The 16,360-nt window shown below is 34.0% G+C and overlaps 2 protein-coding genes across 9 annotated transcripts; both read right to left on the bottom strand.

The window, feature by feature from the left end:
* Nucleotides 1-1,771: 1,771 nt before the first annotated feature.
* LOC131166650 (uncharacterized) lies at nucleotides 1,772-4,407 on the bottom strand. The gene is made up of 4 exons (XM_058125229.1): nucleotides 4,369-4,407; nucleotides 4,179-4,243; nucleotides 3,851-4,061; nucleotides 1,772-2,146 (listed from the first exon to the last, which is right to left on the bottom strand). Exons 1-4 carry the CDS (start codon nucleotides 4,405-4,407, stop codon nucleotides 1,772-1,774), a joined length of 690 nt encoding a protein of 229 aa, XP_057981212.1.
* Nucleotides 4,408-9,257: 4,850 nt separating this feature from the next.
* LOC131166379 (uncharacterized) lies at nucleotides 9,258-14,118 on the bottom strand. Of its 8 annotated transcripts, none has more exons than XM_058124872.1 (7): nucleotides 14,061-14,118; nucleotides 13,736-13,969; nucleotides 13,068-13,636; nucleotides 12,675-12,867; nucleotides 11,752-11,816; nucleotides 11,423-11,633; nucleotides 9,258-9,748 (listed from the first exon to the last, which is right to left on the bottom strand). In XM_058124872.1, exons 2-7 carry the CDS (start codon nucleotides 13,898-13,900, stop codon nucleotides 9,374-9,376), a joined length of 1,578 nt encoding a protein of 525 aa, XP_057980855.1. In that variant the 5' UTR covers nucleotides 13,901-13,969; nucleotides 14,061-14,118; the 3' UTR covers nucleotides 9,258-9,373. The 8 variants fall into 8 exon arrangements, with proteins under 8 accessions (XP_057980855.1, XP_057980857.1, XP_057980854.1 ...); XM_058124874.1 differs by having other exon boundaries at nucleotides 13,068-13,624; XM_058124871.1 differs by having other exon boundaries at nucleotides 13,736-14,118.
* Between the last annotated feature and the right edge of the window lie 2,242 nt (nucleotides 14,119-16,360).

The raw sequence follows: 16,360 nt of genomic DNA, 5'->3' as shown, positions 1-16,360 counted from the left end.
CTGATAGTCAGGGTAAGTGTCTTGTATTAGGGATGTATGATTCCCTAAAGTATGTTATGGATTTTTGGGGATGTGTATGGATGTATAGAATTGTGGTTATTTGTATTCTGGATGCTTTGTAAATATTGACTTCCGCTGTTAAGGTAGTTTGTATGAGATTAACTGTTTACCTGATACCCATTTCGACTTGGGTTATGTTTGAAATGGTATCAGAGCTTGTGACGTAGCAGATGATTTGATTATTATTGGAAAAAAAAAATTGTATGAAAAATCAGGGTGTCACAAGATGCACTAGAGATGAAACTGCTACAACTGGAGAAAATTCACAGTGATAAAAATAGCACAAAGCATTACCTCATAGGAAGCTTGAATTTTGCAGGTGGCTATAGGTCTTCAAGACCTCTCCCCATTAGTCGAGGAGGGGAGATTATTGAATATCTTTCATCACGAAATTAAAAGGAAGGGCAATTTTTTAAATTAAAATAAAATAAAAAAATAAATAAAATGAAACTAAGGGTTTTGTGTGTGAGTTGGGTGTGTTGGAAATTAAAAACAAAGAAGAAAGAGAGGGCTGATGATAGCTTGACGGAAAAGAAGACATAGAGAAAAAGAAACCTACTTGGGGTACTTGATCGGACGACCAAATGGACTCTGATTGACTTGAAATTTTAGGTATTCAATCGTGATGACAAGGGTTTCGATTTGATTGGCTTTGATCGTGGTATTTTTCTTCTGATGTTTTCTTCTAGTGAGACAGTCTTTCATTGATCTTAGGTTCTTGTTGGTGAGATTAACATCTAAAAAAAGATTGTTTATGATTGTTGCAATGACCACTATTATTAAGAGCTCTTGTAGAGCTTGTGGATCCTTGTATTTTTTTTTTTTCTCTTATCTAGTGGATTTGGCTTGGATGGGAGATCCCATGGGTTTTCCGTATAAATTCTTGGTGTTCCATTTTTGGGTGTTTTATTTCTTCACTATTCTTACCCATTATTTGTTGATTTATTGGTGATTTAATTTTTGCATCATTGAATTAAATTCTAAAATTGGAATTTAGTGGCTATATCTCTATCCCATTGTTCTATTTTATTTGTACAAAGTGGGAAAGTTTGTCTAAATATTTTGTGGATGTTGAATTATTTCACTATTTTTTCCCAAAAGAAAAAATTAAATGTAGAAATTTCATGTTAGTGCACCAGCTAATAAACTTAAATATCTCACAACACACTTTGAAACAAAGTATCTGAGCTTCATCATAAAAGTGCTTTACAATCTTGCATAGACAATCTTGTTGAATGCACTAAAACTATGTAAATCATTCATTACAAGAAGTTGGAGATCCATAATCTGCATAAAATACTCATGTTATCACATACTTATATGCATAAAGCTTTAAAATAGATGCCTTAGATATTTAAGTTTAAATTTCTATGAAAATGGAGGTGAGGAAATGATGATAAAAACTACTTGATTTATTTTTAAGAAACAAAAAAAAACAAACAAACAAAAGGTGCCTACTTTCCATAATTTTGGGGATATGTGGGAAAAGACTATAAAGATCCTTTTTAAATATAATCAAGATAGGTAGAGCTTAAATTTGAAAATTGATTAACCCTACATTGGGAGATAGCAAGGAATTTAGACTTTAACTTTAGATTTAGATAAAAATGTAGAATAGATTGCATTGAGTTTCTTTTAAATTTATATAAATCCAAATTTAAACTCTAAAATTTATGTCCCAAATACTAATTAAGAAGATTTAATTTTAATATTATTTAGGTTTATAAAAGATCTCCTCTCCAATATTTCCAATTTCTTCCCAAACCTCCACTTGCTTTATCAAAGCTTCTTTTCTTTTAAGAAATGATCGAAGATCTAGAGTATCATAAGGGGGTGGAAGGTTGCATGGTGCTGCATCTGCAGGACCCTCGACCATGGATTCCACCATATACATCTTCTCCAAATTTACTTTCCTTGTGCAAACCATTGTTTCTAAACACACTTCAACAGCTCCTGGAGGCACAGTTGGCTTGTATTTCAATAGCTTTGCATATTCATTTAATAAATGAAACATGTAGTCATATACATAAATCATCTTTAGTTCCTCTTGAATGAAATTGCTGCTTGATCTTCCAATCTCTTGAGCCTGTCAAGTTTCCATGCATAAAACTAATTAGAGAATTATTTAGATGAGTTTAACTCTTACATGTAACAAACAAACTCACTATGACATCAATGCAAGTCATCATTCATGAAATTAATGAGTACAATGCATGTTCTCTGTGACTATCAAGTGGCAAAACATATTTGGAATGCACTGATCAAGGTTTCAAAGCGAGAAATGTTCCATGCAATGAATCTCTAATAATGAATAACTCAATTTTTCAAAAGGATTTTAGAAGTGATAGGAAGCTGAAATTCGTCAATAGTTTTTGAAATGGTGTTACTTTCGCTTCGGAGGTGGAGGAATATTGAGAGACCTATTTCACTAGAGGGCAAACCCTTAGAACACCTTGGCAAGAGCAATATATTACACATATTCATAGGATTCAAAATACAAAAGATTAATTTGTGACTAAGGGGGAATAGTTCATCATAAGTAATATAAACCTTGCTTCAAATGGTTAATTTAAATTTAATACTTGAAGCATCAAAAGGTAACCTAGGGTTGCCAGGAGGTGGAGGAGTCATAAGAGACCATTTGGGGTAGTGGATGATGGGGCTTGCAATAAACCAAGGAATATGTGATCCCCTCACAATACAGTTAATGGCTATTTGGGAAGGTTTAAATATGGCTTGGGAATTAAGTTTTAGGAGGGTGGTGGTGGAATCTAATGTGTAGCCCATTATTCACTCCATTAACATAAATAACCTAGTCCACCTCTCATTTTTCTCGAATCAGTATAGCAAGAAAATGTTGTGTAGACAATGAAGTGTGTGAAACTACATCACACAATATATAAAAGGGTAGTAGGGTTCAGGGCTAATCTTGGCTTGCATGTTCTTGGATATGGGAGATCCAAGTCTTCAAAATGGTTCATTCAATCGATGCTTGATGATTTGATTGTAATTTCTCTCCATTTTCATTTCTTATTAGTTACTTTCTCTTTCCTGACATTAGGCTCACTTAATTCAAAAAAAATGTATATGCATATTTACGTACAAACATTTTTTTTTTTCTTGTATGAATGAGTATGAGCTATGGGATTTTTAAAACTAGTAGCATTCTTGGAGCACTAGATAGGCAATGTTGTTGAGACGCAATAGGGTTACACACAAGTAAGTGGAGAAATCAAAGAAAAATGAGAAGAATGCATCAATTTATATGGTTCAATAGTGTTCCTACTTATGAAACAAGCCCTTGCAAAAATATCTAATATATTATCAATAGAAACTACCTTAACTCTCTACTACAAATGTATGCACACACACACACACACACATACACACACATGCAAATATAAATATCCCAAAATTCCCGTATACAACAATATAATAATATTATGCCTTGGCTCAATATATTGATAGCTTCCTTGTTCTTCTCCCAAAATTTTCAATTAATGTATAGACTTCAAGTGGATTTTCATTTTGAATAAGTCATAGCTCAACATGCTTATAGGAATTAACACACACACACACACACACACACACACACACAAATATCCCAAAATTCCCTTATAAAACAATATAATAATATAATTCCTTGGCTCAATATATTGATAGCTTCCTTGTTCTTCTCTCAAAATTTTCAATTCATGTATAGACTTCAATTGGATTTTCATTTTGAATAAGTCATAGCTCAACATGCTTACAGGAATTAAGACATATATATATAAGATTGGTTAGTTACCTTGCGTATATGATTGTTGCCCCAGTCAACTGCAAATTTAAGAGATTTGCATTCATCTCTCTCATTTATGGGCCAGTAGTGGATCAAAGGCAGTAAAGTTCTTGAGAAAAAATCATAGTAATAGAGCTTCATAAATAGAGACAAAGAATCCCATGCTAGAATATACTTTTTACTGACCGACCATGCGACTCCTTCCACATATATCTTATACCTACATATGTGAATTTAGGTTGGGGAAAAAAAATAAAGATTAATAACTGACATGGGGAATATGAATGAAGAATAAATAAGGATGGTTAATATTATGCAAATTAAAATTTTTTCCTACCTATAACCGCACTGAGCAGCTAAATTTGTGTCCTTGTATCCTTGTTGATGTGCATGTTGCCAATCCTACACTTCATGGTATAAACAAATTAAATTCTTTAGAGAGAAAGTAGTAAAAATATCATCCCTTTAGTATTCAGAACGTCTATCATTAATGCCAGAAGGTACAAGAGAGTGATCGTGTAATATACACGGAGAGCACATGAACGCCGCTGGTTGTCACAGGTCATCGAACACTTCACACACAAACCGAAATAGGAATTTAAATCTAATCTACTCCGACTCTAGGCTCTCACTAACATCTTAGGTCTCTCACCAACCTAAGAGAGGCCAAAGAGGAACTTAGAGCTCATGTTCATAGTGAGTACTTATAGCCTCTAGGGTTTACAAAGTTTGTTTCACAGTTTAGGAAAGTTTGTAGCATATCTCACGTAGAATATTGTCGCTGTTGACCAAGTCGCTCCCATGCTCCCCTTGTGCGTGCCTTGGTCGAGTCTCATGGGAAATCAAGAATTCGAATCTTTAGTGTCCAAATATTCTAGGCTTAGAAGACCTAAATATCTCACCTTGGTCGCCCTTGAGGGTTAAATGGTCGATCACTTGGTAGACCCTTGTAGCATTTCAATTTAAGTCTGAGCTTCGGAGTCTGCAGTGGAAGACTAGGTCGCCCCTGGTGTTGCTGGTCGCACCACTTGGTCGAACAAAAATTTCCTTTCCTTTAATGATCTAGAGCTTCAAGAGTTTGGCGGCGCATCTGATTTGAGCTTTGCATGTCCCCAACTTCTCCTTCAGCTTCTCGTATGCCTAACTCCTTGGTTTTAACCTGTATTTCTTGAAAAAACTAACAAACATTGCATAGCTCCAAACAATGATAACAATGGGTAAATACACAATAAAATGAGGATAAACAAAGGTAAAAGAGGGTCTAAAATCATGCATTTTAGGGACTCATCATGCAGATAACATGGTATCAATATTTAGAAGAATGTTCCTAAGACACCTCAACATAATGGAGTTGCAAAGAGGATGAATAGGACCATTATTGATAGATTTAGATGTATACTTTCTCATGCAAAAATGGCTAAGCTGTTTGGGGTAAAGCTATGCGTAATGCAGTGGATTTGATTAATATTTCTCCATCGGTTCCTCTACAAGGAGATGTACCAGAAAAAGGGTATGGGTAGAAAAGTATGTCTCTTATGATCATATTAGAGTTTTTGGCCGCAGAGCTTTTGTTTACATTCCCAAAGATGAGAAATCCAAGTTAGATGACAAGTCAAGCTAGTATATCTTCTAGGGTTATGGTCATAAAGAGTTTGATAACAAGTTCTGGGATCCAATTAACAAAAAGCTAATTAGAAGCAAGGTTGTTGTGTTCCTTGAATACCAAACCCTAGAAGACTTTGATAAGAAATCAGAGAAGGAGAAACTCACTTTGATAAAGCCTATTATTCCTATTCTGGAGACTCCTACCATGTTGAATGATGATTATAAGGGATATCATCAGGAAGGTGGTGAAATTAATGGTGATGATCCATTACTGAATGATGAAGTCATATAAAACTAAGTTGAACCATTACCAAATGAGGACGTCATAGAAAACCAAATTGAGTAACCTATTCCGAAACCACTAGTAGCACGTCCACTTAGAAGATCCACTAAAGCATCACCAAAATATAAAGTGTTACTCTTGGAACTATGTGAACTTCACTGATGGGGGAGCACCTTAGTACGTTAAAGAAGCTATGGCTTGTGATCACAATAAAGAGTGGCTGAAAGCTATGTAGGAAGACATGAAATCTCTAGGTGACAAAAAGACCCATAAGCTAGTAAAGTTGCCCAAGAGCAAGAGAGCATTCAAGAACGAATGGTTGTTTAGGTTGAAGAATGATGGAATAGTTCACAACTTAGGTACAAGGCAAGATTGGTGGTTAAAGGTCTTGGTCAAAGGAAAGACATTGATTTTGAGGAAATCTTTTCTCCCATGATCAAGATTTCTTCTATTAGAGTGATTTTTAACTTGGCTACAAGTTTTAACTTGGAGTTTGAACAACTTAATGTGAAGACAATCTCCTTCCATGGTGACTTGCACAAAGAAATCTACAAGGAACAACCTAATGGATTTTCAGAGAAAGGTACAAAGCATCTTGTGTGCAAGCTATAAAAAAACTTGTATGAACTAAAACAAGCTCCACAACAATGGAACAAGAAGTTTGAAACTTTTATGTCACAAAATGGGTATGGTAAGGCTTTTCTTCTTATCATTATGTTTTTGTTCAGAAATTTTCTAATGATGATTTTATTATTCTATTGCTTTATGTGGATGACATGTTGATTGGTTGTCATGATGTCAAGAATAGCTAATTCATGCAAGAATTGAATAAGTCTCTAAAATGAAGGACTTGGGATTGGCAGAACAAATTCTTAGCATGATAATATCTGTGACAAGAAGCATAGGAAGCTTTGACTTTCTTAGGAAAGGTATTTTGAAAAGGTATTGAAAATATTCAACATGCGTAATGTGAAGCTAGTGTGTTATCCACTTGCAGGTCACTTCAAGTTAATCTCTAAATAATGAGTGATAGAGAAAAGGAATGCATGGAAAAATTTCTTTATGCTTCTGTTGTTGGTAGTTTGATGTTCGCCATAATATGTACAAGATTGGATATAGCTCATGCAATTGGTATAATAAGTCGGTTTCTTTCGAATCTAGGTAAACGACATTATGAGGCAATGAAGTGGATACTTCAATATCTCAAGGGAACATCTAAAGTTTGTATATGTTTCAGTAGTGGAAAACATGAGTTAAATGGTTTCACTAACTGGTTTCAGTAGTGGAAAACCAGTTAATAAACTTCAATATCTCAAGGGAACATCTAAAGTTTGTATATGATAGGGGATGTTGACTCCAAAAAATCAATATCTAGCCATCTAATGAATTTTGTAGGTGGCGCAGTGTCTTGGCAGTCAAAAGCGCACAAATGTGTTTCTTTTTCAAGTATATAGGTTGAATATACTGTTATCATTGAAGCTTCTAAAGAGCTTTTATGGATGAAAATGTTACTAATGTGGCTATGCATCGAGAAATAAAAATATATGTTGCATTGTGACATATGAGGAATCACTAGATCAGAGATGCACTAGAGATGAAACTACTGCAACTTGAGAAAATTCACGTAGATAAGAATAGAGCTGACATGATGCCAAAAGCATTACCTCAAAGGAAGCTTGAATTTTGCAAGTGGCTATAGGTCTTCAAGACATCTCCCTATGAGTCGAAAAGGGGAGATTATTAAGCGTTCCTCCTCACAAAATTAAAAGGAGGGTCAATTTTTTAAATTTATAAAAAATAAATATATAAAGAAAAGGAAACTAAAGGTTGTGTGTGTGAGTGGATGTACTGGAAATTGAAAACAAAGAAGAAAGAGAGGGTTGATGATAGCTTGACGAAAATGAAGAAATAGGGAAGAAGAAACTTACTTGGGGTACTTGATCAGATGACCAAATGGACTCCGATTAACTTGAAAATTTAGGTATGCAATCGTGATGACAAGGGTTTTGATTTAATTGGCTTTGATTGCGGTATATTTTTTTGGATGTTTTCTTATGATGAGACAGTCTTTCATTGATTTCAGGTTCTTGTTGGTGAGATTGGCATTCGAATAAGATTGTTTATGATTGTTGCAATGACCATTGTTATTGAGAGCTCTTTGTAGAGCTTGTGGATCCTTGTAATTTTTTATTTTTTTTTTCCTCTTATCTAGTGGATCTGGCTTCGACGGGAGGTCCCATGGGTTTTCCCTAATTTGGGGTTTTCCGTGTAAATTCTTGGTATTTTGTTTCTGGGTGTTTTATTTTTGCACTATTCTTACCGATTATTTGCTGATTTATTTAGTGATTTAATTTTTGTGTTATTGGATTAAATTCTAAAATTAGAATTTAGTGGCTATATCCCTAGCCCATTGTTCTATTTTACTTGTTCAAAGTGGGAAAGTTTGTGCAAATATATTGTGTATGTTCAGTTATTTTGCTTTTTTTTTCCCCGCAAAACTTAAATAAAGAAATTTCATATAAGTGCACCAGTTAATAAACTTAAATATCTCACAATACACTTTGAAACGAAGTATCTGAAGTTCGTCATAAAGGGGTTTACAATCTTGCTGAACGCACTAAAACTATGTAAAGCATTCATTACAAGAAGTTGGAGGTCCATAATATACATAAAATACTCATATTATCACATATTTATATGCATAAAGCTTTAAAATAGATGCCTAAGATATTTAAGTTTAAATTTTTACAAAAATGGAGATGAGAAAATGATGATAAAAACTACTTGATTTATTCTTAAGAAACAAACAAAAAAAAAAAAGGTGCCTACTTTCTGTAATATTGGAGATATGTGGGAAAAGACTATAAAGATCCCTTTTAAATATAATCAAGATAAGTAAAGTTTAGCTCGCAGACATAAGTAGAGGTGGTAAGGACTTACGTTAGACGACCTTGGATAAAGGTGAAGTCTAGGGTTCAATCCCTACTACCTGCAGCGCACATCTGCGATTAACCTTCTCAGACAACTTATATTTTTAAATTTTTATTATTTTTTAAAAAAAATTAATTGAAACCATTAATTTAAAATCACCTATATTTCAAGAATATAGTTAATTCGCTTAACTATTAACGTGATAGTTTTTCAATAAAATAAACATCACACTCATTGACTTCTTGAAGACTTGGAAGTGTTGACTTAAATGTGAGGACCACTTCTATTGAGACCACCCATTGGATCAGCGTACGCGCACGGCAATGTCGCTACCATCAAAGATAAAAATTATGGCAGTTGCAATTTGCAACGCTTCTCTCGGGCCCAAAACTAATGGAAGACCCAGAAAGACGTGGAAAGTTTGATCCTTCTTGGTTAGGAAAAAACAAAATCCCTATTATGCATGCTATTAAGATCTTTTTCCATTTTTGATTTTATTTTTTAATAAAATATAATCTAGGACACCCGGCGATATATATAAATATAAAGGATAAGTATAGCTTAAATTTGAAAATTGATTAACCCTACATTGGGAGATTTAGACAAAAATGTAGAATAGATTGGATTGAATTTCTTTTAAAGTTACATAAATCCAAATTCTAATTCTAAAATTTATGTTCCCAAATACTAATTAAGAAGATTTAATTTTAATATTATTTAGGTTTATAAAAGATCTCCTCTCCAATATTTCCAATTTCTTCCCAAACCTCCACTTGCTTTATCAAAGCTTCTTTTCTTTTAAGAAAAGATCGAAGATCTAGAGCATCATAAGGGGGTGGAAGGTTGCATGGTGCTGCATCTGCAGGACCCTCGACCATGGATTCCACCATATACATCTTCTCCAAATTTACTTTCCTTGTGCAAGCCATTGTTTCTAAACACACTTCAACAGCTCCTGGAGGCACAGTTGGCTTGTATTTCAATAGCTTTGCATATTCATTTAATAAATGAAACATGTAGTCATATACATAAATCATCTTTAGTTTCTCTTGAATGAAATTGCTGCCTGATCTTCCAATCTCTTGAGCCTGTCAAGTTTCCATGCATAAAACTAATTAGAGAATTATTTAGATGAGTTTAACGCTTACATGTAACAAACAAACTCACTATGACATCAATGCAAGTCATCATTCATGAAATTAATTAGAGTACAATGCATGTTCTCTGTGACTATCAAGTGGCGAAACATATTTGGAATGCACTGATCAAGGTTTCAAAGTGAGACATGTTCCATGCAATGAATCTCTAATAATGAATAACTCAATTTTTCAAAAATTTTTTGGAAGGGATAGGAAGTTGAAATTCGTCAATAGTTTTTGAAATGGTGTTACTTTCGCTTCGGAGGTGGAGGAATATTGAGAGACCTATTTCACTAGAGGGCAAACCCTTAGAACTCCTTGGCTAGAGCAATATATTACACATATTCATAGGATTCAAAATACAGAAGACTAATTTGTGACTAAGGAGGAATAGTTCATCATAAGTAATATAAACCTTGCTTCAAATCGTTAATTTTAATTCAATACTTGAAGCATCAAAAGGTAACCTACGGTTGCCAGGAGGTGGAGGAGTCATAAGAGACCATTTGGGATAGTGGATGATGGGGCTTGCAATAAACCAAGGAATATGTGATCCCCTCACAATACAGTTAATGGCTATTTGGGAAGGTTTAAATATGGCTTGGGAATTAAGTTTTAGAAGGGTGGTGGTGGAATCTAATGTGTAGCCCATTGTTCACTCCATTAACATAAATAACCTAGTCCATCTCTCATTTTTCTCGAATCAGTATAGCAATAAAATGTTGTGTAGACAATGAAGTGTGTGAAAATACATCACACAATATATAAAAGGGTAGTAGGGTTCAGGGCTAATCTTGGCTTGCATGTTCTTGGATATGGGAGATCCAAGTCTTCAAAATGGTTCATTCAACTAATGCTTGATGATTTGATTGTAATTTCTCTCCATTTTCATTTCTTATTAGTTACTTTCTCTTTCCTGACATTAGGCTCACTTAATTCAAAAAAAATGTTTATGCATATTTACGTACAAACATTTTTTTTTTTCTTGTATGAATGAGTATGAGCTATGGGATTTTTAAAACTAGTAGCATTCTTGGAGCACTAGATAGGCAATGTTGTTGAGACGCAATAGGGTTACACACAAGTAAGTGGAGAAATCAAAGAAAAATGAGAAGAATGCATCAATTTATATGGTTCAATAGTGTTCCTACTTATGAAACAAGCCCTTGCAAAAATATCTAATATATTATCAATAGAAACTACCTTAACTCTCTACTACAAATGTATGCGCACACACACACACACACACACACATGCACATATAAATATCATGCCTTGGCTCAATATATTGATAGTCCCAAAATTTTCAATTCATGTAGACTTCAAGTGGATTTTCATTTTGAATAAGTCATAGCTCAACATGCTTATAGGAATTAAGACACACACACACACAAATATCCCAAAATTCCCTTATACAACAATATAATAATATAATTCCTTGGCTCAATATATTGATAGCTTCGTTGTTCTTCTCCCAAAATTTGCAATTCATGATTAGACTTCAAGTGGACTTTCATTTTGAATAAGTCATAGCTCAACATGCTTACAGGAATTAAGACATATATATATATATATATATATATATATATATATATATATATATATATATGATTGGTTAGTTACCTTGCGTATATGATTGTTGCCCCAGTCAACTGCAAATTTAAGAGATTTGCATTCATCTCTCTCATTTATGGGCCAGTAGTGGATCAAAGGCAGTAAAGTTCTTGAGAAAAAATCATAGTAATAGGGCTTCATAAATAGAGACAAAGAATCGCAGGCTAGAATATACTTTTTACTGACCGACCATGTGACTCCTTCCACATATATCTTATACCTACATATATGAATTTAGGTTGGGGAAAAAAAAAAGGATTAATGAGTGACATGGGGAATATGTATGAAGAATAAATAAGGATGGTTCATATTATTCAAATTAAAATTTGATTTCCTACCTATGAGCGCACTGAGCAGCTAAATTTGTGTCCTTGTATCCTTGATGATGTGCATGTTGCCAATCCTACACTTCATGGTATAAACAAATTAAATTCTTTAGAGAGCTTCGACTATGTAAGAATTTTTTTTATATGTACTTCTTTTAGGTGTGGCTATTTACTGAAGCTCCCAATGAGACAACCAATGTATATGCTAAAGCCCTCGCCCTACCCCCTATGACGTTTGTCTGTTACTAGTTGTAAGGTGATGATGAACCATTGGACTCAAAAACCAATTTGACATACTTACAAATCATGTTTGAGGATTTTAAAGATAAGAAAATTTTAGAGGTCAAGAACAAAAATTTACACACACAACACACAAATTCACTACAAGTGGACAAAATGTTGGACTTGTAAAATGGTTACAAAAAATGTGATTGGATAATTTCCTCTTAATTTGTATCTTCTAGATTATTTTCCATGCTATAATTATGGCTAACATATATAATAATTTGGACCCTAGATTCTACCTTCCGTACCTTTGGGGTTGTGTGTTGGACAAGAAAGCATCCTTTTAGATAAACATTGGCTTCCTTAGTATTCATTAATTTCAAAATCTAATCACCTGAATAAATTGTATATCATGAAAATATTCCTAATAGTTTAGAACATATCCCAACTTTTAAGTTTCAATGATGCATTGCTTTCAACATTTTCCTTTTGAACTTTGTAATATTATGTATTGGACTATATGGGCTTCAACTTGTGAGAAGTCTGCCTAAACAAAAAAAAAAAAAAAAAAAGATTTTTTTTTTAGGACTAGATAATAAAGAGAAATCTTTTATGCAATGCAGCGTAAATTGATTGGCCATTTTTAATATGCCCATGTGACATCCACTGAAATATAGCATCCTTTAAATATAATAGAAAGAAGTTATTACCACGTTATATATTCGAACATTCCAATCTTGCTTGTCTGTTGGATGACACTGTAAAAGCCTTTCTCTTTGAGCATTTGTATATATGTTCCCTTTCCAATAAGCATACGGCTCCCTCTCTATCCACATCGATTTCTTGTTTCCCTCTTCCAATTCTTCAATCAAGGACTCCCACGGTTTTATGTGAATCTCAGGCCTACAAAAAACAAACAGGCAAGTGCATAACAATATAAATCCCTGATTATATGCCCTTATGCACTAGAAAAACATTAACCCTGCGAACAAAACAAAATCAAACTCATCATTTGATTTTTTCAATCATTTCCATTTCGTCAACCCGACTCGAATTAAAAACATTACACGCACAAAGAAATGAAAATGGTTGGAAGACTTTACCAACCCCAGAAGGACCAATCAGGGAACACAATGGTGAGTGTCTCATCGTTTCTGCAGTAGCCGAACATAGGTGGTGGTGGTTTGGCATTTGAACCATTGTAATCACTTTTCTTGACCACTTGAGTGTCACCACACCTAAACATCAAATCCAAGTCTGGTAGCCTTCCAGGGTACAATCTTAGAAGCTGTAAAATCCCCCATATTGTGAAAACATCCCTAGTTTGAAAAGCATCATGGTACTTCTCTATGTACGCTCTTCCCCCAACTATAACTAGTCTAAAACTTGCACCATCTTTGGCACTCTCCACCACTTCCCTGCTGATTCCACCACCCTTCCATGGCTTCAGATCTTCATGGATCCACCGGAAGTATCCCGGGCACTCCTCCTCCCGCCACGGCGAATCCCCGATCCCCGACCGGGCCGTGTAATTCTTCAGGCAGGTAGGCAACTTGTCCCCAACCGGGCACTTTAATTGGACTCTGTTTTTCTTCAGGGTCTCCCTGTGACCTTTTGTCGCTGGAATCACTTCAAGGGAAGCAGAACCTTTCATGTAGGCCTGTTGAAAGCACTACGAAGGTAACAAAACTATTGGTAATGTACCAGAACATAAAAATTGCAGGAAGCATGAGCTTGAAAGGCCTATATATAATATAATTATAAACCTTACCCATCTGACAGAAAGGAGGACCCCAAAACAGAGGAAGATGAAGGTAAGGGAAGTGGTTTTTGAAGTCCTTTGACCCCGCAATCGGGTCATAGTTTCTTGAAAATGGTCAAGTATTGGAGGTCTGCGCAGCCAGGAACCATCAAGTGCAAGAGAATTTTCTGCCATGGCTCGCTGCTCCTCTTACAAAAAAAGAAGAACGATCTGTTGACAACTCTTGCTTATTGGTGATGAGTGCTGATAAGAGTGCATAGAAAGAAAATATATATATTGTTTAATGCATAAGAATCAACTTAGAATGTAGAGAAAAATCTGCTAGTTTTAGTACCAAACTGTCAATCCGAGAACTTGAATGTAAAACCAAACAATGTCAAGGGCATAAATGCGACGTGCACCAGATCAGTACGTGGTTTAAATTCAAAAAAGACAAGGGCAATTTTGGTATTTGGGTAAATTTTGTGCCGACTTGTCACGCATCCATTAAATGCAGAGTCACGTGCATAAGGTCTTAATTAATATTTAGATAAGAATGCAAAATGGCTTAGCATGTGAATGCTTATTATTATTATTATTATGAGAGGTAGCCTATCTTAATTTCATACACGTAACGGACTTACCATTTAAACATAAAAATTAAATGGTTTGAGTATAGAGTTGTAAATTTTGATTATTGATATTTCTTGTAAGAAATAAATATGGGATATTCCCTTATAAATGTAGACCATGCATATTTTTTAAAATTTTTTAAATTAACTTTTAGGTTTGTATTTAAGATTTTAGTTTTTATTAATTTATTTTTAAAAAATGAGAATCGGCTGAGGATGCAAAGAAATATATTATTTAATGAATGATAGTTTATGGGTATTTGCTTGTTAATACGTCAAATATATGAACTTATAGCAGTGGCTAATTTAGGTAATTTTTATGGGTTAAGCATCATAAAGGAGGAAGATATCCCCCTATTAAAAAATTTTCTTCCACCTCCAATTGATTATGACAAATGAAAAAATGGAAACCCATTATGAGGGGACCTCAATAGATTTATAAGATAATAATCTCATTATGTTATGTTCACATTTTTAATAGTTGATTCAATGGTTATTGTAGACTTCTCATTTTGTTTAGGTTTTATATAACATAAAATTAGGCAAAATTTATCAATGCATTAAGATAGAAAAATACAAGGGAAAAAGGGGAAAAAGCTAAATACATGGAAAAATTGAAAAGAAAAAAAGAATAAATTAAAAAATAAAAAACTAACAATTAGACATGTGAGAATTGTGAAATAAAACAAGTGAGTCAAAAATTGATTTAGTTTATTTAATTTGAATTTGATTTTTTATTTTTTAAAATAAGAAAAAAATAGAAAAAAATCATGACAAATATCAAAAAATCAGTAAAAAATAAAAAATTTATTTGAGTTATTTTGACTCGGATAACAAAAAATGGGAAAAAATATCAAAAATGAAGGAAAAAGTCTTTAAAAATCCTAGAAAATGGCATGAAAATGTTGAAAAATTTTCAAATAACTCTAATTTTTTTTTTAAAAAAATATGCAAATATTTTAAAGACTCTCTTTGACCAAATTTGATGAATTTTCTTGATTATTATCTGCATATATTTTATTTTTGTGTGTGTGCGCCCCGATGATTAAAAAAAAAGGTAAAGAGATGTTTCAGACCTCACTTATATTAGTTTTGAGAGGAGGGGGGGTTTATTGGTAGGCTCACTAAGGTTTGGATCCTAACTACCAAAAATAATATTTATAAAACCTAACTATTCCCAAGCTTAATAGAAAGTGGGGAAGTCGGGAATCGATCCATAGGGACTAAATCGTGCAGTTATAAACCCTTTTCTCAACTAGTCTATTATTGCCTTGTGTAAAAGAAAGTGAAAAGGACGGTATTTTGCAATGAATGTGCTAACAACTACTGAAAAGAAGATAAACTCTAAGTTAACCCTACTCCTACAAAGCGATGCTTAAATATGAATCAAACTTAGGACGCCATGCCTCTAACTACATTTGACCAACTATACGCAGAAGTACTAACCCAAGAATCTCAGGCCAACTGGGGGAGGGTTATTTGAGGGCACAAGGTAGCAAGAGTGCACCAATTGTCTGAAGCACGGTTGGGAACCAGAGTATACCCTTTCTCAAGGATCACACGAGCACTTCCGTGGTATTTGTAGCCACCTACTTCTATCTAGTGGAGACTGTAGTAGTGCTTATCATTTCATACAAGACTTCATCATAATCAAAGCAGTAAATCAAAGCATGTAAATCGAAAGCATGTAAATAAAAGTAGTAAAAATGGTTTCTTATTGTAAACGGATTCGTTTGTCACTAACGATCAAAAATACAAAAGAAACCCACAACAGGAATGTAAATGAAAGCAAGTAAATCTATACTAGGGTTGGTTCTCAATGGCGTTTAGGTCTGTCACTAACCCAAAATTGGCCAAGGAGGAACCCAGAGCTCATGTAAGTAGCCAATATTTATAGGCTCTAGGGTTTACAAGGTTTGATTTTTAGTTTAGAAAAGTTTGCAACAAATCTCGCTCAGAAAATCGTCGATGTCGAATATTCGTCTGTCACGGGAGATCATAGATTTGAATCTTCAGAATCTTC

Source organism: Malania oleifera, chromosome 10 (assembly GCF_029873635.1).
Source record: "Malania oleifera isolate guangnan ecotype guangnan chromosome 10, ASM2987363v1, whole genome shotgun sequence".
Classification (NCBI taxonomy): Eukaryota; Viridiplantae; Streptophyta; class Magnoliopsida; order Santalales; family Ximeniaceae; genus Malania; species Malania oleifera.
The sequence above is the reverse complement of the archived record's forward strand: the minus strand, read 5'-3'. Positions and strand labels throughout refer to the sequence as shown.

Coding starts and splice junctions, on each gene's coding strand:
- LOC131166650 (XM_058125229.1), bottom strand. CDS start 4,407: ATGACCTGTGACAACCAGCGGCGTTCATGTGCTCTCCGT. Junction 4,244..4,368: donor GGCGTTCATGTGCTCTCCGT/GTATATTACACG, acceptor CATGAAGTGTAG/GATTGGCAACATGCACATCA. Junction 4,062..4,178: donor GCTGCTCAGTGCGGTTATAG/GTAGGAAAAAAT, acceptor TCACATATGTAG/GTATAAGATATATGTGGAAG.
- LOC131166379 (XM_058124871.1), bottom strand. CDS start 13,900: ATGGCAGAAAATTCTCTTGCACTTGATGGTTCCTGGCTGCGCAGACCT. Junction 12,868..13,067: donor GATTGGTCCTTCTGGGGTTG/GTAAAGTCTTCC, acceptor TGTTTTTTGTAG/GCCTGAGATTCACATAAAAC. Junction 11,817..12,674: donor ATGTTCGAATATATAACGTG/GTAATAACTTCT, acceptor CATGAAGTGTAG/GATTGGCAACATGCACATCA.